Source organism: Oryzias melastigma, linkage group LG23 (genome assembly GCF_002922805.2).
Source record: "Oryzias melastigma strain HK-1 linkage group LG23, ASM292280v2, whole genome shotgun sequence".
Taxonomy (NCBI): Eukaryota; Metazoa; Chordata; class Actinopteri; order Beloniformes; family Adrianichthyidae; genus Oryzias; species Oryzias melastigma.
In genome coordinates this window covers 1324893-1348404 of record NC_050534.1, presented here as the reverse complement: position 1 = coordinate 1348404, position 23512 = coordinate 1324893, and the positions used below count along the sequence as shown (strand labels likewise).

The following is a 23512-nucleotide window of genomic DNA, read 5'->3' as shown; positions in this document are numbered from 1 at the left end:
TGTGACTTTTCACTAGTAAATGATTGCTGTCAGCTGATAAAGGAGAACTTCTAGAAAACATTTGAACAAGATCTGAGTGAGTTTACTCTCAAGAATGAACGTTTAGGCTGATCTTGTAGTCTATTCAGAATCAATGGCAGCATTAGACACTATTTCCATGTTTTCTGGCAGGACCATCGATCTTTATGTTTCATGGAGGATGACCTCGCCGCTCCGGGCTGTGGATGGAGGTCTCACTGAGCCCTCTCTCCAGTCTATGGAACCATCAGGACCGGCGCGGCTGTGGACCGAGCTGCACTGTTCTCAGTCGGATCAGACCGTGTCGCGCTGATCCAGGTGTGGACCAGTCCATGTATAACGGGCTCTAGCGGTCTACGGTGATGTCAGCTATCCACCGACCCGTTTATAAACACGGAGCGACGAGTCTAACAGTTTGTGTAAATCTCAGTCTGGGTGTAGATTAGAATAAAATCACAACCATGGATCAGGTATGAATTGGGTTTCCTATATAATAACATAATTGTTTGTAAAAATATTTAGAATCTCGTTCATTTGTTGCACTTTGTACAAAATCATTATTACCATGACCTGGGAATGATTATTCTGATGATCAGTTTTTTCCTTTTAAAAATCAGACCAAAATGAATAATTTTAGGGTCATTTTACTGTGTCTGCTAAACCATGTCTCATTGTTTTTATACCATTCCAATATGGCGTCGCTCTTTACTTGGACAAAAGGAAAAAGCCTGCGTGTCATCTTTAGTGACACTCGTTGCCTGCACCGGCAGGTACTTCCTGTTTGAAACGCCAAGGGGCAGGGGTCACTCAGTCCAGCTCTTAGATACAGTCAATAGTTACAACACCCAGTTGGGATTTTTTTTTACATTTCCAGGCAGCTTGGTCCACTCCCAAGAGTGCAGTGTGAAAGTAGAGCAAATAAAAGAAGTTGTGATAATTTATCCAATTAAGATATTCTCCTAGTTTAGCAAAAGCAACAAATTGTCCTCTGAACTTCTACAAATAAAACACATGAACATGTGGTCAGTGTTTTTTTTAACAGTTAACCAATTCTGATGCTTTTTTGTGGAGAAATAGGTTTTCCTCCTTTTAAAGTATTTTGAGTGATGACAAGTCTGACTATTGAAGTTATTAAATCTAAAAATGTATTTAAGCTGTCAAACAAACCTATATACACAGTATTAACACATGTTTTATAGCAGGCTACCTGTATATTGAAACAGTGGAATGATTGTAACAGTTCGGTGTAATAAAGACGTTTTCTTCGGGCAGATGCTCTACTGTCCCCCTCCACACACACCGAGGACACACCCAGGCGGCGCCGTGATAGACCGCGTGCGTGTCGCGCGGAGGTCATCCGGCTGCGTCTGCAGGAATTCCTGGCTGCGCAGAAGTTGCGACTGCGCTCCTCGCGCGCAGCTTTCTTCTCGAGAGCGGACCGACGGAACCCTGACCGCTGCGCTGCTTATTGTCGGCGGGGAATGGCCATCGCCGCGCGGTCCCGGAGCGGGTTCTACCGGCAGGAGGTCAACAGAACCGTGTGGGAGGTTCCGGAGAGGTACCGGGACCTGAAGCAGATCGGAACCGGAGCTTATGGGACCGTGTGGTGAGTTTGGACTGTTACTGCAACTTCACCAGAATCAAACACAGTTGAGTTTTCATGTCCATAATTCTTCTGAAATATAGATTTTCTTAAAACACCTTGACAAACTAATACTACTCTAACTTTTGAACATTTAGACATAAATCAGTGTTTGTTAGTGCACAGCTGGCCCCTCAGAGGCCCCTGCCTGTATTGTGTTTCTGTGCAGAAGCCCACCCCCCAGACTCATTGTTCAGGACCAAAAGAGACATTTTCTCCAAAATTACAAACCAAGGAACCATTCAAAGATACATAGGATTTTATTGTAATGACGTCTGCACAATATTTAGAAGAACTTAAGAAAATGATTTCCACCAAAGTAATTAAATGGGGAAAATATTGTTCAGGGTAAGTCTTTATTTTAAAGTTATACATGGTTATTTTGCACTAGAAATAAAAAAAGGTGAACAACTGATTTTGTAATATTTAAATGTGGCTCCTAGGCTTATGTGTAAACTGTAAATAAATACCTTTCAAAACCGTTTTGTATTGGTTTTTCATCAAAATAGTATTTATTTCTAATCATCCAGAACTGTGTTCCTTTTAGAAGGAGTACAGCTGCCCCCTTCCCCGGGACTGTCTTTCATTCTGGTTCATCGGTTTTGTGATGCCCCGTCTTTAAAGGACGGCAATTGTTGTGTCAAGTGACACAACTGTGCTTGGTCTATACTTCACTATTGTTCACAAGTACAAAAAACTTTAAACACTGAAAAACTGAAAAGTCTGAACTTGAAAGACTTTAAAGGGGCCATGCCATGAAAAAACAACTTTCTGATCTTTTAAGAGTGTTGTAATGTTTATTCCTCACTATAAAGAACCCCAAAGTGATATTTTGAACTGTTCACGCATTTCTGAGGAATCCTTTAAAAACCTGCACTCTCAGCAGTAGCCCCTCCCATAACCACAAAAACGAGTGGGTCCTCACATGCTGATGTCACAGAGTGAGACCGCCCCTTTCAGGAAGAGTCTGCTCTGATAGCTCCGCCCCCAGTTTAACACCAACACTCAATTTCTACAGGTGTTATGTTTGGTCTGTTACTTTATTTTGCCATCATATCACAAACCCAAATGTTTGCTCTCAAGCAGACAAGAAGTCAAAAGTATGTCTATTTAAAATTTTAAACATCACTAGAGGCTCTCAGCCCGTATCTGTTTGCTCAGCTGTTGGACAGGACGAGTTAAAAAAAAAAACAAATAAAGGCTTTTATGGATGAAAAAGAAGGTTTTTCTCCAAGTGACATTAATTGTGTGAGTGTGTTTGTCAGCTCAGCATGGGACCGACGTACAGCAGCACAGGTGGCCATCAAGAAGCTCCACAGGCCCTTCCAGTCCAAGCTCTTTGCTAAAAGAGCCTACAGAGAGCTGCGGCTCCTCAAACACATGAGGCATGAAAACGTAAGACTCTCTGGGTGTAGGTTGTTAAAGCTGCTTTGTGTGGTTTATTCTTTGTGACAGTTTAATAAAAGACTTCTTCATTTCCTGGCTGGCTCCTCCCAGGTCATCGGGCTGCTGGACGTTTTCACGGCTGAGATCTCTCTGGATCGGTTCCGGGACTTGTGAGTTCCTGCGATACCCTAGACTCGCCCTGCGCCTGGTTGTGTTTGTGACTCCTCTGTTTCCCCTCCCCTCTGTAGTTACTTGGTTATGCCTTTTATGGGCACCGACCTGGGAAAGCTAATGAAGATGGAGAAGCTGACGGAGGACAGAGTTCAGTTCCTGGTTTACCAGATCCTGAAAGGCCTCAAGGTGAGGTTGGAGACAGGAACTGCAGCAGATGGTTGAAGTTCTCCTCTAGAGAGAGGCTCTGTGAGAGCTGATGTCGTTTGTGTCTCTTCACAGTATATCCACTCGGCCGGGATCGTCCACAGGGTGTGTGACCTCTGACCTACCAGACTTGAAGCCTTTGGGGGGAGCCAGGCTTTTTTCTTCTTTCACAATTAATGCTATTCTTGTGGATTCCCACACAGGCAGCCTTGCGTCTGTGTGTGCTTTGAGCCGTTATCTCCAGGCAGGAGGTCTGGTTTTTGTGTTAGAAGGAGCCCTGGAAAATAAACACGATTTTTGACATTTTCTTAGTAAATATATGTAGTAAATATTTCTCTTGTGGTCAGCATTATTCCCATCACATGTTGATAATAATCCACGGATTCTCCAGCAGTAAAGAAGTCAAACTATAGACTATATTATAGATATAGTAGATATACTGGATATACTTAATATACAAGATGCACTATAGACCACATGTGCCAAAGTCAAGGCCCGGGGGCCGGATCCGGCCCTCCACATCATTTTATTTTATTGTTGTTAATGGCCTCATGTTATCTTGCGCTGATTTATAATTTTGACAAAATAAATTTTTATGGAGAGTAAAATATTGAAAGTTATTTAAGGTTTAAGTTGATATATTCTGGAAAAATATTCCTGCCTTTTTATTATTCAGAATTATGTTAAAAAGTTACAGTTTTAAAGTTTTAAAAATTGTCATTCTGCTAGCCTTTTAGACGATTTTGGCATTTACTATGATTTTTTAGGCTATTTTGGAGTTTAGTTAGTATTTCAGCTACATGCTAGCTGTTTTGGCTAATTTAGGCTTTTTTCAGTTTTTAGCCTATTTTGTTCGGCCCGTGACCGAAAGTGTGTTTTGGATTTTGGCCCCTTTTGTGATTGAGTTTGACACTCCTGTGAGAGACTATATATATATATATATATATATATATATATATATATATATATATATATACAATTTCTGATGAAAATAGCATAGAAAAAAATGTTAATATTTTGTACGAAAGCCTTTGTTGATAATGACAGCTACAGACAGGCTCCTGTACGTAGAAGCAGGTTGTTTTCTTTGTGTTTTTGACTAAGGAGCCAAGCCTTCTTGAGGCTGTGAAATCTTTGTGGAGTGAACAACTATCAGGCTAGTTTGACCTGGACATTTGCCTTGTTTTTAAAACAGGCTTGGGTACATTTTATTCATCAAATGGCAATTATCAAGAAACTGAAAATTAGTCTATTAGCTAAAAACTACCTTACAAGCTAAACAAAAAAAAGAACGACCTTACTAGCTTAATAACAAACATAAACATTATCTCACTAGATTTACTGTAAAACAAGCTCACCATCTTAAAGTCCCGCTCTGATCATCTTTTGATCTATTTTCAAAGCGTTCCCAGTGGTCTTGGTCATGTTGTTTTTAGACTAAATCAAAAGAGCTGTCGTTTTTGGAACATAGTTTCTGCGGAGCGGCAAGAGTTCATTAGAACAGGGTATACCTGCCTGTTTACATCTCTGAATAATTTAATATCATTATTTAAAACCTCATAGACACTGATGGTGCTATTTTTCGTACTATTCTTTTAACTTGACAGTTCTTACACTTCTTTTTCCACAGGATCTCAAACCTGGAAATTTAGCCATTAACCCAGACTGTGAATTAAAGGTAGATCGCACAAAAACACAGTTCTTGTCATCTGAAAGGCTCTCCTGCCGCTAAATTCACTCCATCTGCTTCAGATCCTTGACTTTGGTCTGGCGAGGCAGGCTGATGCAGAGATGACCGGCTACGTAGTGACCCGCTGGTACAGAGCGCCGGAAGTTATCCTGAACTGGATGCACTACACTCAGACGGGTAAAGGACGTCCTCATAGTGGGAACGCTGTGTGGAACGTGTTTAACTTGGAGAAATCTGTTTTGTCCTGTGTTGCAGTGGACATCTGGTCTGCAGGCTGCATCATGGCAGAGATGCTGCTGGGAAAGCCGCTTTTCAAAGGAAACGATCGTATCCTTGCCAGTCGTCAGTCCAGAGAAGCTGGTTTGTTGTGCTGAAAGATGATCAATTCTGGGCCTTGAATTTACACGTGGAGCAATAGATTCTGAACTGTAACTGCTGTCAGACCTGGATCAACTGAGGGAAATCATGAAAATCACTGGAACACCAAGCCCTGACTTTGTTGTCAAATTACAAAGCCAAGATGTGAGAAAAATTCCTCTGCTTTGTCAATTTATGGAGCACAGTTTTCCATGAATACTCCAGAATGTGAAGCTGGAATCAACTGCAATTACATTTCTTTATCTATATGATGCTACGTACACACCGGCCATGTGACCCACTTCAAGAACGTTACCATGTTCATACAGGACTGTCACTACCCGATACTAGCACATGTACTCGTAGTTTGAAGTGGTTTGGTGTGAATTCGTGTCATATTGTTCAAATCTGCTCAATCTTGCTCCAGGCTTTTTCTTTCACAGCTCGATTCTGAGAAATGAATGACTTCTGACACAAAAAGCAACGATTCATTTCTCCTCCATTATCAATTTTCAAACAGTTGGTACTTCCGTGTTTTGAAAAGAACACTACCCACACTACCAAATCCCAGTTCCTGATTGGCCAAAGTACAACTTTCAATGCACGTTTAATGGCCGTGTGTTATGTACGAAGAGCCTGAAAACAGACTTCTTGTGTAGCGACCCATTAACACGGGAGTTTTAAACACAGAAGAATAAAACGCTCATACGAGTGCATTATTATACACTTTCTATTGGAAATGGAAGTCGCAATTCTGAGCCCGGTGTGACGTAGCATCATCAAACAACTTTGCCCAACACCTGCATTAGTTTAGCTTTTAAGAAACAACAGTTTACAGTAGTTTTGTATTCTGGAGGAATGAGGCTAACTTTTGTAAATTAACATGTCTCTGCATGTAATTGTAAAATTTTGTCTTGCTATGATGATGAAAATATTTGTATTATTTAATCAACTGCATCATCTGCTCTTCAACAGGCTAAAAACTACATCAGAAGTCTACCAAAAGTGCCAAAAAAGGATTTGCACTACGTTTTCTCCAAAGCTAGCTCTAACGGTACCTTCTCTATTCGTCCACCTATTGCTTTGGCCCCATGATGCAGATTTTGAAGTTTGTTTGTCCATCGCAGCCGTGTGCGTGCTGGAGAGAATGCTGCTTTTGGACCCCGAATGCAGAGCGAGCGCCTCAGAAACGCTGGAGCTTCCCTTTTTTAACGAGTTCAGAGACATCGAGGAAGAGACTGAAGCTCTTCCATATGACCAGACCATGGACAACACAGACCTGCCCCTGGACCAGTGGAAACGTGAGCAACAACACACCTGTAGCTAACACGGTGCAGTGGCTGCTAGTTTTACATCATTCCAAATGTTCTCCGAAAATTCAGCTACAATTCCACCATAAATAATTATTAGGAATCCAAAGTAAAGGTCTTAAAAATATCTCGACCTCAAATAACTTACACCTTTCATTTGATTGGTGATCAGCACGCAGAATACCTGCTTTTAGCAAACATGTTGCTATAGGTAATAGCCTACAGTGTCAACTATTAGCGTAATTATTGTCCCAGGTTTTGTCAGAAATAGTTCTTTTCTACCAGTTAATTTGTTATTCCAGGAGAAATTCTTTGATGATTTCCTTACCTCAAATAATACATCCTTCCACTGCGTTAGTACAAACGTCTTTTTAGCTGATAAGATACATAGTGGGCGCTAATTTGATATCATTCTAAGTGTTGATAGGGATTTAAGTGACGTTTCCATCATATACATTTATTTTGGGATTCCAGGTGAAAATCTTTGATGATTTCATAACCTCAAATAATTGAAATCTTACATTAGATTAGTAAAAATGTGTAATAGAATCCAGCGTTTAGCAAAAATGTTACATATAGCTAACATGGCGCAACTTTTAGTAATCATTTTTTAAATTAATATTGTAGAAATGTTCAACAGTTTTACAAATCAAATTTAGTGTGAAACTTTAAGAACATTTTCCATCATGTGAATTAATTTAGTGTTTAAAATATCAATTGTTTTTAGACCTTACAGTTTTTCTCAGTCACTTTGGTGCGTTTCTCAGAACACTATTAACATTTGCACAGCAGTTAGTGCATTTCTCAAAACAATTAGTGCAAACTGCAAAACCTCGTGGATATCCTGCAAAAGCACGTCACATGCTCAAGATTGATCATCCATTCCTCAAAAGCCAGTATTCATGTCAATGAAACTGTCAGTGCCATCAAGATGAAAAGTCTTGACACCATCTTTATGAACAAGATAGTCAAATGGATTTGTCATGTTTTCACTATGACAGTTTATAGTTTCAGTGTTTTCATTGCAAAAATATTTGGTGACACCTGAAAATGCTCAAGACAGCACTATGGACTACTTGTACAGCCATCTGAAATGTGCAGTAAAGTCACTGTAGATGTTTAACATAAAGTCACCCTTTTGGTAGAGCTGTGAACAATATACAGCACATGTAACAGTACAGTAAATCATTCTGGAACATCCAGACGTTCCTGTCTGTCTGGACACATATTTTCATCTACATCACAACAGATGTTATCCCTCGATGCAGCGAGGAAAGTGTCTCCTGGAGTGGCGAATCCATCCTCTTCAGGACTCCGCGGTGATGTCGTCACATGCTGCATCCATGGCTGCTAGCAGGGACATTTGCTCATGTGGATGCCGGTCATAAAATTGCATACAGCTCCTCATGAGTGACAGCTGAAATTCACCTGAGATCAATTGTTCAATTTAGGAGACATTTCCAGGACAAAATGATAAAGGAAGGTACAGAATTTGCTTGTCAGATGGCTAATATTTGACATTTGATAACTAGTTCAACAATTTTGAGTGTAATGACTCAAGCAATGAAAGTAAGACTATTAGTTTTATTGAGAACGACTATTCAGCATCCATAAGTATAATTAATTCTGACTGACATGACATAAGCAAATGGAAATGTCAAAAAACAGCAGAGAAACGTATGAATGCAACTGATTCATGTCCAAAATCATTTGCAGTTTGTTCAGAGAGAGAAGTTGCTACTATGATGTACACAAATGACTAAGTGTCGTGGAGGTTGAACTAATAGTTATGAGAATTTCAATTCTGATCTGAGAAACGCACCAAAGCCACTGAGAAAAACTGTAAATCCCCAAACTTGTCAATGCAATAAAATCCTTTTTTTCTGTCCACAGGTCACACATTCACAGAAATCCTGACCTTCAGGCCCCCAAGAGACTCAAAGGGAACATCACTTTAAGATGTAGTCACACCCCAGAAATACATGTATATATTTTTAGTATATAGGTTATTAGTATATCGTGTTTGAAATAAAGTGCCAATGATGAATATCTTAATTATTTCAAATTCCAAAAAAAGCAAAAGCTGTCTTGTTTAGTTTTCCAGCTTCTGAACCAAAACATTTTTGTCTTTCTGGTTGTTTTATGTCTTAAATGATGTTTGTTTTTATGCTTTTACATCAGTTTGTGACACAAAAAAATCCTGTTTTGTTTTCTTGTTTAACATGCAGGTAAACCTGTGTTTAGAATTTCAGAATAAAGTGAATTTTTGGTTGTAATTTTTGGGATGAACTCTTAGTTTGTTCAGAGTGGAATGACAGAGAGCTGATGTTTTTCTGCTTTTGTTCACTGATCACAAACAATTAACTGCAATAAAGTAAACAGTCCACAAGAGAAATACAAAATGCAGCTTTATTAGAGGAACTTCTGCAGATGAATCACTGATGCCTGGAGGTTTTAGGGAGCTTACAGTCTGCTCAGCAACACCATTTCTGACTGTAGAACAGCTTCAGATGTATGCTCTCAGTTCACATTCAACACTTGCTCAGTAATTCAGAAAAACTTAAAGAGACCAAATCAGTTGAGGCTTTCCTGTTTGGATCGCTGTTAATAAAACACAATTTATTGATATTTGAGTGAATTTCTGGTGTGGAGAAAACTAACATAACGGTTAAGTGTTTTCAAGCGTCACACTCCGTATTTCTTCTTCAAGGCCTCCACAGATGTTTGGTCCAGCTGTGACTGCAGCAGGAAGTCAAAGAGCTCTGTGATCACTGAGCAGAGAAGGGTTAGGTCAATATGAGGAAAAGGCTGAAGGAGGTGTGTTTTCTGCAGGAGCTCACCTTTCTTCTCCGAGGACGACATGAACATTACCGCCATGTCGAAGCGCCTCACGCCGGCCAGGCTGCTCAGGGTCTCCAGTGTGACGGCCGGAGGCTCCTTCCTGCTCAAAAGCTTGAGTTAGGAACTGAACACATCACAGGGTTTGTCAGGGAACGCGTCTGGATGTGCTGTTGACCCAGTTAAAGTGCTTGGAATGAAGGAATGATCATCCTGCTGTCCGTCCCTCTTCTACATGTGATCACATTTACACTGTAGCTCACTTTCAGCTTATCCCTTTCGGGGTCGCCACAGTGTAACAGCACCCACTGCTTCACATCAGTGATTTGTCAGAGTTTTTACGCCGGATGCCCTTCCTGACACAACCCTGTACTTGAGGGGCACAGGGACCCAGTTAGGCAGCAGCGTCAAGGGTCTTGACTAAGGACCCAATCTGGGTGGGGATCAGTGGACAACCCTGGAATCGAACCCAGGGCTTCTGCATGCCAGCCCTTCACCTAGCCCACTGAGCCACCCAGCCGCTATGTGATCACACTTACACTGCTCAGCTTAAACGTAAAATCATGTTCAGATTAAAAATAGAGGCAGATGTTTTTCACTCATGTTTACATGCAGCCCAGATGTGCATTGCTGCTTTGCCCACACAGGTCTTAAGTGTTTAAATGTTGCTGGTTGAATGTGTTAACCTATCACTAATTCTTCCTCTGGGTCCATGCAGCGAAGGAAAAACATTCAGCACTCACTGCTCGTATTGAGAAAAATTCACCAAAAATAAATGAAGGCACGCTCAGAAGACCGCCTCGCTACACGTTAGCAGCAGCCACGCTTGTTTACAACCAAACTCGCCGCTTCTTCTTCTGCAACCGTTTCCAGTATTTTAGATAGTTCCTGTCAAAATGGTTTATTCCAATCAAACGTTTGTTATAATCAGATCAAGTTTTCTCAGTTTTAACCTGATCTTTGGCTTTGATACAAAAAACAACAATAAAGCCTGGAGGTGGAAGCATCATGGTGTGGTCACAGGAACGTCAAACTTTACAAAATGAAAGAATTTTTAAAGGGCCCATACCATGAAAAACCAAGTTTTTGAGCTTTTAAGTGCATTATACTGTTCAATGCTCACTATAAAGCGGTATTTGGATCCGTTCACGCATTTCTGAGTAATCCTCTAAAAACCTTCGCTAGCTAGATTTGAGTCCAAAACAAACCCATTAGGTGCCAGATTTGGGGATAAAGTGTATGTAGACCTACAGCTATATTTACAGAAAAAAAGTCCTTTCATTTTTCATGGGTGACACACCCGCTCTAGGATGATGTCATGAGGTGGATGGAACCCTTACGGAGCAACCATTGTATTTTTTGGTTGTGTGGGGATGACAAACACTGAAACACATCTACAACTTCTCATTTCCCCAAGCAGGGGAGTTAGGAGGAGCTGCTGATAAAAGTGACATTTTGGGAATTTAAGATGCTAATCTCTTCCTGAGGTCAAAGGTCAGAGTTGTGCTCAGTGTTCCTGTCCTTTGATTAACGGTAACTTTTCAACCGTTAATGCGATCTTTCCAGCAGGTTGTGTAGGAGAGAAGCAGCTCGTCGAGCATCACCGACGACGCCTCAGGCGTTGAAGGATTCCTTTTTTGTGATGTTTCTGCTGCTGTTTTTTGAGGTGGGGTCACAAATGTATTTGTTTTTTGAGTACAGGTCAGGGTGAGTGTTGAGGGGTAGCACTAGGAGATGAATATTCAAACCGATAAAACACGCAGCTGTGGTGGAAATGCTATACAGAGAGCTTACGGGATGAAGAAGTGGTGCAGCGTTTCCAGGATCTGGTTGAGGAGGTCCGGTTCAAGGGAGTTGTGGAAAATCTTCCCGTACGCTTCAGGCTGGATTTGCTGCGGATGAGGAGATTCAGTTCAAACCGTTTCTTGAAGCTTCAAAAGTTTCACGGCCAGACAGGTTCCCGACATGAAGCTAACCCGTAAATATCTGTAAACGGCGTGGGGCTGCCCTCTCATCTTCCGAAGGTCGGACTCCAGCTGGAAGCTGCTGGTGGGTGGAGGAGGCAGGTCTGGCTCTGAGGGGGGGGCGGTTGCTGGTTGAAGGTGAACGGCGTCCTCCGGTGGTGGTTTGATGTCAGATCTGCTAACAAATGGAAGTGATCAACGCCACAAATGGACAGAAGTGGCTCCTGCAGGACAAAGCAGCACCAACCGGCTGGACTCGGAGGTGGAGGCGTCCAGGATCTCCTCTATTTTGATGATCTTGGCGATGGGGGACGTTGAGAGGGGAGATGATCCGTCTCTGGAGTCCTTCACCACCTCCTGGATGGAGGACTTGGACTCAGCTGCTGTCTGTGCAGAGACTCCGCCCACCTCCTCGATGTTGATCCTCCTCAGAGGCTTCTGGGAAGTGAGAAGACGGCTGGAGTCTGATTTTTTCATTTTTATCCCACAATAAATCACACAGAAGAAATTCCATAAAAGACGTGAAAACGTTGAATCCAGTAAATCTGTCAGAAAAGGAAATCTTCAGGTTCTATGGACAGGGAAGGAAACGTTTCAGAGACTTTTTGGTGATTATCACGAACGTCTAATAAAATAATTTAAAAAAACTCTGAATTTGAGAAAAAAATAGCACTTTTAATGCACGCGATTAATGTAATAGAATCAACACATTCATACTCAATGCAAATGAATTGCGTCTGGCAGAGCAGCAGTCCTCCTGCCTCAACGTTTTATCCCACTCATGCCATGGTTATTTACTGGAGGAATAAATATCCAATCAGTTTTTAGTACTTTCATCCTGTTGAGTTGTTTTTTCCAGTTTAGATCACTTTTCACCAAAAGGGTACTACTGATGGCGCCGTGATGCAGAGCAGTGATTGGAACTTTTTTTTTTTTTAAGTCTGCAGGTTCTTATAGCAAACGTCAGCATCTGTGTTTTGTTGGAGTAAAACTGCAGACATAAAAGTCTTTAGAGTTCTGCTGATCTTACTGTTGATCTGTTTTGTGCTCACAAATTGCATTTCTGGGTTAAAACTTGATACATTTAAAATTTTCAGACAATAAAAATGAAACTTGTTTTGTTCAAAAGCTGCGTATTGTCATAAAATGTACCTTGTAAAACACTGTGCTAAACAATGATTAATCACAACACAAAAGTGGGATTAATGTGATTTTTTTTACATCAATTGAGAGCTTTAATTAAAAATAAGTGTTCTAAATGTTCAGTTTTGTGTATGATTTCATGTTGTGATTATTTATAGATAATAAGTGGTCAGAAACAAAAAAAAGGTAATTGCAATTAATTTTTTTCCCAGGTTTGTAATTAATTCGTTGATTTTCTTTAATTGATTCCCGGCTCTAAAAAATAGATGTATTATTTTGAAAAGATAACAGTTACCTGTTCCTAAAGGAAGCGGGAGAAGCTGGTTGTTCACAGAGTGCTGTATACAAAACTACAGCAACTACTCCATTCAATGTTAAGCTGCGTTCACGATGCCCACACAAGTAACCAGAGAAATGACCACAAACTAATAAAGACTTGGAGCTCACCGTTGAGCGCAGATGTTCTGGTTTGTCGATGGGCTCCACTGTTCTCTGGAATCCTTCGACTGCTTGAGGAAGATCCAACTCCTGCACACAAACGTCAAAGGCATCAAACATGTGGACAGGAAGCATCTTAAAGATCATTTTCCCATCAGGCATAGTGGTTTCCTCTGCTGCACAGCTCAATCAAGTTCTATAGTTGCTTTTGCAAATGTTCTGCTGAACCAGTAAATCCATTCTTAGTTCCATCCTCCTGACTTCCAGCACTGTAACCATACAGACCTTTCTAAACCTAAACTACTGCATTCACTGTCTACAGAGGACACTTGGAGCTTCTCAGTAACACAATATGAGAAGGGGCGGAGCTCTGGGAAGTGTAGTTTCTGGTAGGTTTAAAAAAAAAAAAAAAAAACATTTTGCAGAATTAAATCACAAAATACTTTAGAAAAATTAAAGAAGGCATAAAACAAAAAGCTAATCACAGAGAGAATAAAATATCCTACAGTGTCAGGGCCTGCGATCCACACAGACTGAGACCAACTAAGAGCCTGTTTTTACCTGGGATTTAAAAGACTCAGAGATGATCTGATGAAGTCACAAAGAAAACAACTTCCAAAGATGAGGAGCAAAGATCTGCTCTGGTTTGTGGCATTTGTTAAATATTTTGTTTGTAGACCTCAAGGATCAGGCAGAAGAGGAGGGGGTTAAAAGGTCAGTAAAATATGTGGGGGTTTGTCCAGGAAAAACTCAAAAAACTAAAATGACATTCCAAAATCATTCTAAATTTAACAGGAAGACAGTGTAAAGCAGAAAGCGCCGGTTCTGTGTGTGGGTTTCCTGTCTCTTTTATCATCCTGTCCAGGTCAGAGCCATAAAAATGGTTTTTCATGGAGTCACTTCCTCAGGTGATGAAAACTGTTAACTAGTTAAAACCGATTTTACAAAAATATATGGAAATAGTATCTAAATAATAAATAGGAAATCCAATGTTCATGTTTTTTCCTCTACGCGACACATTATAGTGAAAATAATGTCTTCATAGTATATTTTAAAAAAAGACAAATATATTTTTCAACGATATTAAGCAGAAATCTTCAATTTTGGATTTAATTAGACATGTAACCAAAGAGCTTCATCCTAGTTGTGTCCTCAAGGTCTCCTAAGCTAAACTGTGCTGCAGCACAGCAGTCTCTGCAGAGTCGGATCTCCGTCAGGCTCTCCTGGCTCCCCGTGAGGATGTCTGTACGTACGCTCTGGAGTTTCTGGAGTTCGTTCAGCGCCTGCTTGTTCCCTGGTTCCAGTCTCAGCAGCTGCTCAAAATCTGTAGGGACACAGCTGTGTGAGTGCAGCTCCACCTGCTGGACAGAGCCAGCTACTGCCGGACAGCGGGGCACCTAGTTTGGCCTCCGGCAGTTTCCGCAGCGCCGCTCTGGCCGTGCCGCGGCGAGCAAAGGCCTTGGAGTAGCTGCTGTCCAGGGAGATGGCTGTGCTGCAGTCTTCCTCTGCCTCCTTGAACCTGTACGCAGCAAAGGGAGCGCTGACGACAGTTTGTCTTGCTTTACAGTTCTGGACAGTTGAGTGGAGGGCGTACCTCTCCAGCTTCAGGAACGCCATGGCTCGGTTTGCAGGAAGAAGGACGTTCATGCAGTCAGCCTCCATTCCTTTGGTGTAGCACTCCACGGCCGCTTCGTACCTCCCCTCTTTGAAGTAGGCGTTCCCCTAAAGAGATCACGACATTCCATGTCTGGGAGACATGAGGCAGGTATCACTTTCCCACCTGCAGCACGACTCACCCTGTCTTTGTGCAGAACGGCCTCCTGCCTCCTCCTCTGCTCCTCCAGCAGCTTCTGCTGCTCAGGATCTCCTGCAGGAGCCTCCTGCTGCTCGCTCCGTGCATCATTAACCTGATGCCCGAGGACCTGAGGAAGGTGGAGTATGAGGAGGATAAAAACACAGAGATGGAGACACAGAAGCACCGCCCACCTCTTGGATTTTTTTCACTTCGTTCTGCGCCTCCACGTTCCCGGGATCTAGCTTCAGAGCCGTCTGGTAGTCTGTTAGGAAACAGACTCATGCCGTCACGCCGAGACGAACATTCAAAATCGCATCGCTCTAGGCCACTCCCCTACCTTCGAGCGCCGCGTCGTGTTTCTTCAGCGCCAAGCGAGCCGCTCCCCTCCGGCAGAACGCTTTGACGTACCGGCCGTCCAGAGCGATGGCCAGGTTACAGTCAGACTCGGCCACGGCAAACCTGCAGAGAGACGCTGCGTCACAACTCCAAACACCACGAGAAGAACATCCGCAGGAAAGTCAGCGATCTGGGTTTGAGGAAAAACAGGATCCAACATTTCATGGTTTGACCGACTTCTACAGATGAAATTAGTTCATGGGATTTTCACTTTTAGGATATAAGATAAGACTTTCAAATCATTTGTTCTTATGTTCATGCTCAAATGCAGCAAACATTAAAAATGTAAATAGAGCAGCATAGGTGCTACCTGCCCTCGTTGGCCCTGCCCCCACAGGCTGAGCAGCAGATTCAAGCCCCTCCCCCTCTGCCAGAGCTGAATGTGACAAATTCACGAGTACAAAACACTTTCTTTCAAAATGGCAGTCTTTCCTGGTGGTTTGATCTCCATAGCAACCGTTTGATCTTTTGGTCGTCTGGGGATGACAAACAGCTCTGTGTCATTTCCAGAAGAATCTGCAAAAGTTAAGTTTTGGATTTCCTTGGGAACAGAGATTTTTGTTAACCACATGCACATTATGCTCACATTGTATGTTCTATCATTTAGTTCAGCTTAAACCAGGGATTTGTGGATTATATTTTCAAAATATTTCAGTGAAAAATGAGTGAGCCACTCCAGCGAGCTCGCCACGCTAACGCCGTTTAAAGTCTGCTACATCCAACTCCAACATTTTTCCCCATGTAGTTTCTCAACAATGCTCGAGCAGTTAGGAGACCATAGATCAAAATCTACTAACAAAACTAAAACATGTGTCAGGGAAATCCAAAGGAAGCTTAGAAATTATTATGGGATGGACACAGGACCTACAGCTTGTGTTTCCCTGTTGCTTGCATATTTTTCTTGGCATATTGTGAACATTTATTAAAACAATTCTCAGCTCAGACGAGCTGAATGACAGAATATGTCACACAATATGAATGTAATAGGAATGTGGGTGAGATTAAAAAAGAAAAAACCCGCTGTTGCTAAGGAAATTGTAAATTACTTTTGCCAATTCTTCTAAAAATCACATGGATCTGTTCGCCACGCCCAGGCGACCAAAAAAATACAATGGTTGCTATGGTGATAAATCCAACAGGAAAGCACTGTATGAAAAAAGTCTTTTTTTCATGAATTAGTGGTAGCGCTCTCACCCTTAGACCAACATTCTGGTTAAGAGTTTGTGATCGCTGAAGATCACAAGGATGTTGGACGTTCTGCTGAGTGAGAGTCATTGTGAGTGAATGACAGACAGCAAGTGACCCATCATTTCAGCACTAAAGACAAATGAAAGAGAAACCAGTTTAATCAATGAGGAGTAAAAAATAATGATTTTCTGATTTGAAGCCAATTTACAAAACAAGATCAAATGTTTTGTTCTTTTCCTCCCAGCGCACTGCGGTTATTTTATTTTGATATTTAACCCTTTAAAATGCTTACAGAATTCCTTTTCTATCCATTAAAAAAGTGAAAGTTTTTTTAATTGTGTTTGGTAGAATTCTTTTCAATTTTTCTTGGGGTTTTTTTGTAACATTGTTGATCCATTCTTACTTTTTGAGGCGGAAAAAGGCGCTGGCTCTGTTTGTGGGAAGCACGGGATTGGATGGATCTGCATTCATCCCTCTGGTGTAGCACTCGATGGCATCGTCGTACTTCCCCTCCTTAAAAAAGGCGTTCCCCTGAATAAAGGAGCACAGAGTGAGAGTGATCTAGCAGACATTTCTGGTACTAACATAGACACATCGGTATAAAGCAAATGCTTCCACGGGGAATCTTTTGTTTCGTTGTAAATATATATTGTTAGGTTTACAACTTTGTAAAGCCAAAGAAATGAAACTTCTCAGCCATGTTGATCCACATCGCTCGGATGTGAACATATGAGCGAGTCAGAAATGTGGCGAGGATGTGGACCTTTTCTTTTTCGCTCAGTGCCTTCTCCGGTTCCACGGCAGCATCCTCGGAGTCAGACTCGTGGGACTCCTCTGGACCTTCGTCTTTGTCCAGTTCTGTGAGGGCTTTGTCCTGCAGCCAGAAGAAAGGTCCACTGAAGGAGCAGCGATTCGGTTAAACACCATATGGAAAGCACAGCTCACCACATCAAACTTGTCCCATGAGCGATAGTCATATGATTTGATTCTGGAAGCTTCTTCTTCAGTCTTCTCTGCTTTGGTGTGGCTGTTGGCCTTCTGTTTCTTCTTCATCTTTGCTCTGTAGTCCTTGTTGCGCACAGGGGGGAGCTTTTTCTGGGACACAAACAGGATTAGAGTCTAACATGCGAAACAAGGCCCCTCTTCACCTGTAAAGACCTACCTGGACCTCCTGCACCCCTCCCGTTCTCAGCTCGTTGTCCTTCTTCTTGATGTCTGCCTCCCAGCTCTCCAGCTCCCTCATGAAGCTGTGAAGCTCATCTATATTCTGCCTCATCTGCAGCGGAACCTCAGCGCCTTTGTTTCCACCGGACATTTTACCGCCTAGGACCCACAAATTCTCTTTCAAAAGTCCTTAAAGTCCTAAATTAAAATCCAGTTTAGCCCGTCTAGCTTCTGGTATTAGCAGCTAGCCGGTTGGTAACTGCGTATTTCGGAAAGTCAAATGAAAACTTTGAGTTAAATATTTTGTATTCGTGTTTTAGGTCATAAACTTTAAAATTATGTTGTACAATAATATAAAATCCAAAAGGCGCCAATACTTACACTTTTCTGTTTATATTCGCAGCCATGACAGCGTGGTCCCAGAGTGCTTTGCGTCCGTACGCGGTGACGTTATGTAGCCAAAGATCGTTTAGGTACTCACATAAATGAATCCCGGTTAGTCCAAGCTGTTATCGGTAATAAAACAAAAACAAACAAATTATCTTATATAGTTATACAACATACATTTATGTTGAATATGCTCAAATAATATATTTTGCAGTGAAAAATCAAAAACTTGATCAGCGTCATGCGCATGCGTACTACGTCCACTAATCTTTTCACGTTCGAGTGAAGTGCTGTCCAAGCCATTCTGAATAGACGATCTTTGACAAATAAACCGTAAAACTGAATGAAAACGAGGAAATAGTTTATTGATGCGGATTAACGATAACTACAACTTTTGGATTTGAAAAAAAAAAGATTTATATAATTTAACTTTCAAGAATTTGCAGTTACCTTTGACCTCGTGGTACCACGTGATCTTTAAAGCGAAGAAATGACCTCTGCTAGCTAGTTTAAACACAATTTATGCTCAGACAGCGCTAAGAGAACGGAATGAACCAAAAGAAAACAGAAGAGGAGTATGGATACGACCTGTTCCCGGAGAGAAATGAGGGGAAACAGAACACCACGTCCTTCAAAGAGAGCATACAAACATTTAACCACAAGTGTAAATTCATGTTACAGGTCGCAATGGAAACAAGTGAGTGTTGAGTTCAGCTTGAAGGATTTTCTGCACGTGTAGCTGAAGCGGTTCTCGGTGGTTTCGTTGAAGTTGAGAGCTGTCTGTTTCTGACAGGTCCTTACGCCAAACTCCTCCTCACGGCCATGAAGAGCTCCGGCTGGTGAGTTTCACACAGAGACCCACTCCAATGAAAATCCTGTTGTTGGTGTTTGTCACGTGTTCTTGTGCCGTTTTACTCATGATTGAGGACACGTATTTATTTATTCAATTGTGATCAGGAGCAGATGAAACAATGCTTTTGACAAACCTGTGACTGTGACGTAGAAGCTTCAATCAGCTGGCCACAGGCTTCTTGCTCCGCTCCATTCTGATATTCCACTAACAGACAAATAGATCCATGAACGTCTTTTGTTCCTCGTCTGAACTGGGATCTGGATCAGAACTGGACGGCTGAATAGCTCTGATATTGCTCGCCAATTTTGTTCCACAGTGAATGCTAGTTGGGGGTGTGCAAGGCTGTAAGTTAGTGGGAGAGACTGTAAACAAAGAGATGATGGGAAATGAGGGAAGGCTTACCTCTGCACCAACAGTCCCATTCACAACCAACTCAGAGGCAAATGTCTAATGAACTCCTGCTGCCTGATGCTGCTCTATGTCCTAGAAAACAGCAGAGTTATAATGAAAGACCTCTGAAAGCACTTTTACAGTAGACCCTGAGATGATGACAGTGAGACTCTAACGAAGGAATGCTTTAGAGTTTCTACAGATACATTTGACTGTCACTAGTTTAGTTTTCTGTAAGATAAGAACCGTTTGGTCAGGCTCTCGTCATCGTGTGTCAGTTTCACCAAAGTTTTTTTAATTCTTGTTTTTAAATGAAAACATGAAATCCTTCTAAACATACCAGGTTGTCCTACTTCCATTGTAGCAACGGTCTGAATACTGTGTGTGACAAACAGATTGCATCATGGGTAATAGTTGTAATTCTCATACGGAGCAAACGCTGACAATAGAGATAAAAACTCTGTAAATGGAGGAGTAGGAAGAAACTTCCAGGAAGTGCTTCTCCTGTATCAATTATGTTAGCTTTAGTGCTAATAGAAATCACTCCAGTTAACCCTTTAGCTCCAGCATTGACATTCTTTCTACTACTGTAACTTTTCTACTCTTTACACATGTAACTTCGTTTCGGTGGATTCTGAAGCAGAGCAGCTCTGTGCTGATTTGCAATCATTTACAGTGTTTACGCGACTAGCATAAATCAGCTGATTCTGAGAAAAGCAGATTTTCACTGATATTCAGTCGCGTTTCTCCACATCAGATTCTGTTGGAATCGCATTGATAGCATAGGCGGTTGAAGAGTGACGGTACTTCAAGGAGCGCGTGTTAATTAGGTGTTGTTGGTGACGTCTTTGGTGTTCAATAGTCTTTGCTCTTGTTGTTCATAAGGTTGAGAAACCAAACGTTACAAATCAAAGCTCTTAAGTCCACGGCGCCATCATCAATGGGATATTGGGAACTTTCTTTGGTTTTGAGTGAGATGGACTTTGATCGTTGTAAATCATATTTCAAAGCACAGATAGAAAGCAGCGGTATCAGAAATGAAGGCTGCATCATAACAGACTTCTTCCTGTTCCCAGTAAAGTGTTGAAAGAGCGCCATTTCTCCTGCGAGGACTGTGACGGTACGGTCAGTGGCGGCTTCGACGCGGCGTCCTCTCAGGTACAGTGGCTGTAGATGGCAGTGGTTACTGTGCCAGCAAAGCTGACATTCAGCAGAGCTTTTGGTCCTCCAGATCGTGTTGTGTCAGAACAACATCCATCAGCAGTCCCACATGAACCGAGTGGTGGCACACGAGCTCATTCACGCCTTCGACCACTGCCGGGCGCACGTGGACTGGTTCAACAACTTCAGACATCTGGCTTGTTCAGAGGTAATCTTCTTTAGAATTACAAACACGTTTAACTTATTGAACAAATGTTTGTTTTCTTTTCTTTAGATCCGAGCAGCTAACCTCAGCGGAGACTGCTCCTTTGTTAGTGAAGTTTCCAGGTTTAACTTTGGGCTAAAGAAGCATCAACAGGTACAGTCACAATATTTATGTGTACATTGACCCCTCCCCTTATTTCAGATAGATTGTAAACGGTGATTGTATTTGTGCGTCATGGATACTCCACCTGCAAAAAGACTGTCGTACTTAGTAACAAAGGCAAAGTTTTTGATTTGACGCTTCCCGTCTCTTCATTCATAGACGGATCTCCTATCTTCTTAATGTACAGAAACACAGATGGAAGGGGGGAGATTTGTAAACAGACAAAAAACTGAGCCAACATATAATAGGGATGTGGACCCAAACTCTGTGCCAAGCTGGTACCGGACCGACACACGCCTTTCTACTGGTACAGGACTGAGCACAGATTTCAATGTGCTGTTTAGGACACGATAATTAACTGTTCTATTCAGAAATTATTTTACCTTTCCAGCGATCGTAGGCGGTTTGCAAAAGAATGGGTGTGGTTGTGAGGGTGGGCGGAGCTTCAGTCAAAATGCCAAAGGCGTAAAAGAATTTATTTACTTTTAAAGCACCAGTTCGAGCAGCATTTAGGCACCTGAAAAGGTTATGAATTATATCAGGGAAATGTCAGTGTTCATTTTTTTTATATAAAGTCAGCAGGGAATGGTATTAAAATGAAACAAAAATCTGTTACGCCATGTTTTCATGTCACAGTTTGTTACAATTCCACTGCAGAAAGTCCAGAAACTTTTACCTGAAGCAGCTCTGAGGGCCAATCTGAACCTTACAAAGACAGCTGACTTTAACTTTCATGGCCATGCTTTCATCTGTAGAAAAATAAACTGCATCCACTGCATCCTAGCACCTGCACTGCAAAGCCAAAGCCAAAGGCATCTTGATTATTCCAAGAAGTCATGGACATTTTTTCAGTGGGTCAGAAATGTGTAAAAATGAACAGATGTAAGAGTGAATTTGTGTTTTTACCTTCCAGCTCTGGTGTTAACACTTTCACACTTTATGGTGCCAATTCACAACCTCACATTTAATCCAAGACGGTAGCATGTAGCTTCACCTTGAACAGAAAAACAGAGTCTTTTTGATATAACTGAAAATAAATTCAGGCATGAATGAGTTAAATGTCAGGCACATAAAACCATTGAATGAAATGGCGTGTGAAATGTCACGTTGGCGTCTCTTTGAGTAAACTGTCCTCTTGTTTGAACAGGAGTGCGTTCGGGGTCGCGCTCTGCGCTCCATCCTGGCTGTGAGGAAGATCACCCGGGAAGAGGCGGAGAGAATGGTGGATTCGGTCTTCGACTCGTGTTTTAATGACCACGCCCCCTTCGGACGGATCCCACACGGCAAGAAGGACGCCAAGTTTGCTCACAGAGACTACACAAACAGGGATCACTATTACAAAAATCTGTAGTGTCTGCAGCAGCAGAGGCTGCAGTGTGGATCCAGCGCAGCAGACCAGAGAGTGACTGTTAAATCTGTCGTTTCCCTTCAGAAGGGGCGGCGGGAAAAGGATTTGTCCTGGAGACAGTAAAGACAAGCAGAACATTTCATCTTCTGTCCCTTCGTTGGCTGACTGCTGATGAAGGGTAGTTCGGATGGTGTCGCCCTTGAAGTGAATCAATAAATGAGGCGTAATTATTGTAGGTGATGTAATAAAAAGGTGCTTTTGATTTGTTTGTTTCTCATATTTTAAGTCCAGCTGTGACACACATAGATGTTTATGTTTTGGTTCTTCTGATCACTGAAGGACCTCCACGTGATTCATGTATCTTGCACTATTTGTGCTGATGTCAGACTAAGCTTTGAGATGATCTGATTAAAGTTTAATTTTAAGTTATTGTCTTCAACTGTTTTGTTCTCGAGTTCAATAAGAGTCTGTGTTATTCTTCGTACACACGGGTGCACGTTCAAGAACATGCTGGATAGCGCGGTATGGAGTTCACACTGGACTGTCGCTATGTCCTCACAGTCAGAAGAGGCTCAGTGTCAAATACAGAAGTATTAAAAAACGTTACTCTTATGTAACTACCAAATCTGAGTCCCTGATTGGTCAAAGTTCAGCTGGTTTAACCCTTTAACACCTGCGGCCTCGCCGGTGACGCTTTAACACAAAATTTTTAACAGACTGGAACTTTTCAACCGTTATCAGGATAATTCTAGAAACAGAACCACTGATATGCTACATTTAAAGAAAAAATGATGCAAAACAATATCTATATAAAAAAAAACATGAAATGCTTTAAATATAAGTAAGCTATGGTTCAAAAATGATGGAAATGGTGTATAAGTTTATGTTTTCACAATTTTTTTATTTCAACATAAAAACAGTGTTTGTAAATTTACTTTAGGTTTTTGTTTGCCTGATACTATGACATAAAGATGTCAGATATGTACTAACTTACTTTGTATATCTTTTTATTAGTTTCTGTTTCAGTTTTATTTCCGTAGGTCTTTGTGTCATCATCGGACAGAAACATTTGGAGTAAATCTCGACTACTCCTACTTGAGTAGCTTTTAGTCTATATCTCTTTATTTTAATGCTTTTAGACAAAAACATTTTCAATTTTCCTTTTCCCTTCTGATTAAGAATGAAAATACATGTCGCACAAATGAAATAATTGATTTTATTTGCATCTTAAGAGTCTTCCTAAAATCCATTTTCTGTATTTCTTGGTGATATGCTAAAAAGCTGTCAAACTAGCTTGTT

At 41.5% G+C, this 23512-nt stretch overlaps 3 protein-coding genes across 7 annotated transcripts; 2 read left to right on the top strand and 1 right to left on the bottom strand.

The window, feature by feature from the left end:
- The first annotated feature begins 1332 nt into the window (after positions 1-1332).
- Positions 1333-8828, top strand: mapk12b (mitogen-activated protein kinase 12b). Of its 4 annotated transcripts, none has more exons than XM_036210121.1 (12): positions 1336-1624; positions 2931-3055; positions 3158-3216; positions 3295-3406; positions 3500-3529; positions 5055-5102; positions 5177-5291; positions 5370-5441; positions 5557-5636; positions 6447-6525; positions 6599-6772; positions 8675-8828. In XM_036210121.1, exons 1-12 carry the CDS (start codon positions 1612-1614, stop codon positions 8737-8739), a joined length of 972 nt encoding a protein of 323 aa, XP_036066014.1. In that variant the 5' UTR covers positions 1336-1611; the 3' UTR covers positions 8740-8828. The 4 variants fall into 4 exon arrangements, 3 of the variants coding, with proteins under 3 accessions (XP_036066013.1, XP_036066014.1, XP_024150459.1); XM_024294691.2 differs by having other exon boundaries at positions 1338-1624; positions 2926-3055; XM_036210120.1 differs by having other exon boundaries at positions 1335-1624; positions 2926-3055; positions 5177-5441.
- Positions 8829-9172: 344 nt separating this feature from the next.
- On the bottom strand, positions 9173-18639 carry rpap3 (RNA polymerase II associated protein 3). 2 transcript variants are annotated; one of them, XM_024294690.2, is made up of 17 exons: positions 18089-18639; positions 17706-17966; positions 17489-17638; positions 17307-17417; positions 16947-17074; positions 15297-15418; positions 15151-15221; positions 14961-15086; positions 14759-14886; positions 14562-14683; positions 14418-14488; positions 13174-13254; positions 11831-12021; positions 11596-11758; positions 11414-11511; positions 9622-9722; positions 9173-9552 (listed from the first exon to the last, which is right to left on the bottom strand). In XM_024294690.2, exons 2-17 carry the CDS (start codon positions 17856-17858, stop codon positions 9467-9469), a joined length of 1902 nt encoding a protein of 633 aa, XP_024150458.1. In that variant the 5' UTR covers positions 17859-17966; positions 18089-18639; the 3' UTR covers positions 9173-9466. The 2 variants fall into 2 exon arrangements, with proteins under 2 accessions (XP_024150458.1, XP_024150457.1); XM_024294689.2 differs by having other exon boundaries at positions 17706-17866.
- Positions 18640-18643: 4 nt separating this feature from the next.
- On the top strand, positions 18644-22642 carry atp23 (ATP23 metallopeptidase and ATP synthase assembly factor homolog). The gene is made up of 6 exons (XM_024294695.1): positions 18644-18791; positions 18888-18933; positions 20414-20495; positions 20569-20706; positions 20773-20856; positions 22013-22642. The coding sequence occupies exons 1-6, from the start codon at positions 18644-18646 to the stop codon at positions 22214-22216; spliced, it is 702 nt and encodes a 233-aa protein (XP_024150463.1). The 3' UTR covers positions 22217-22642.
- The last annotated feature ends 870 nt before the right edge of the window (positions 22643-23512 follow it).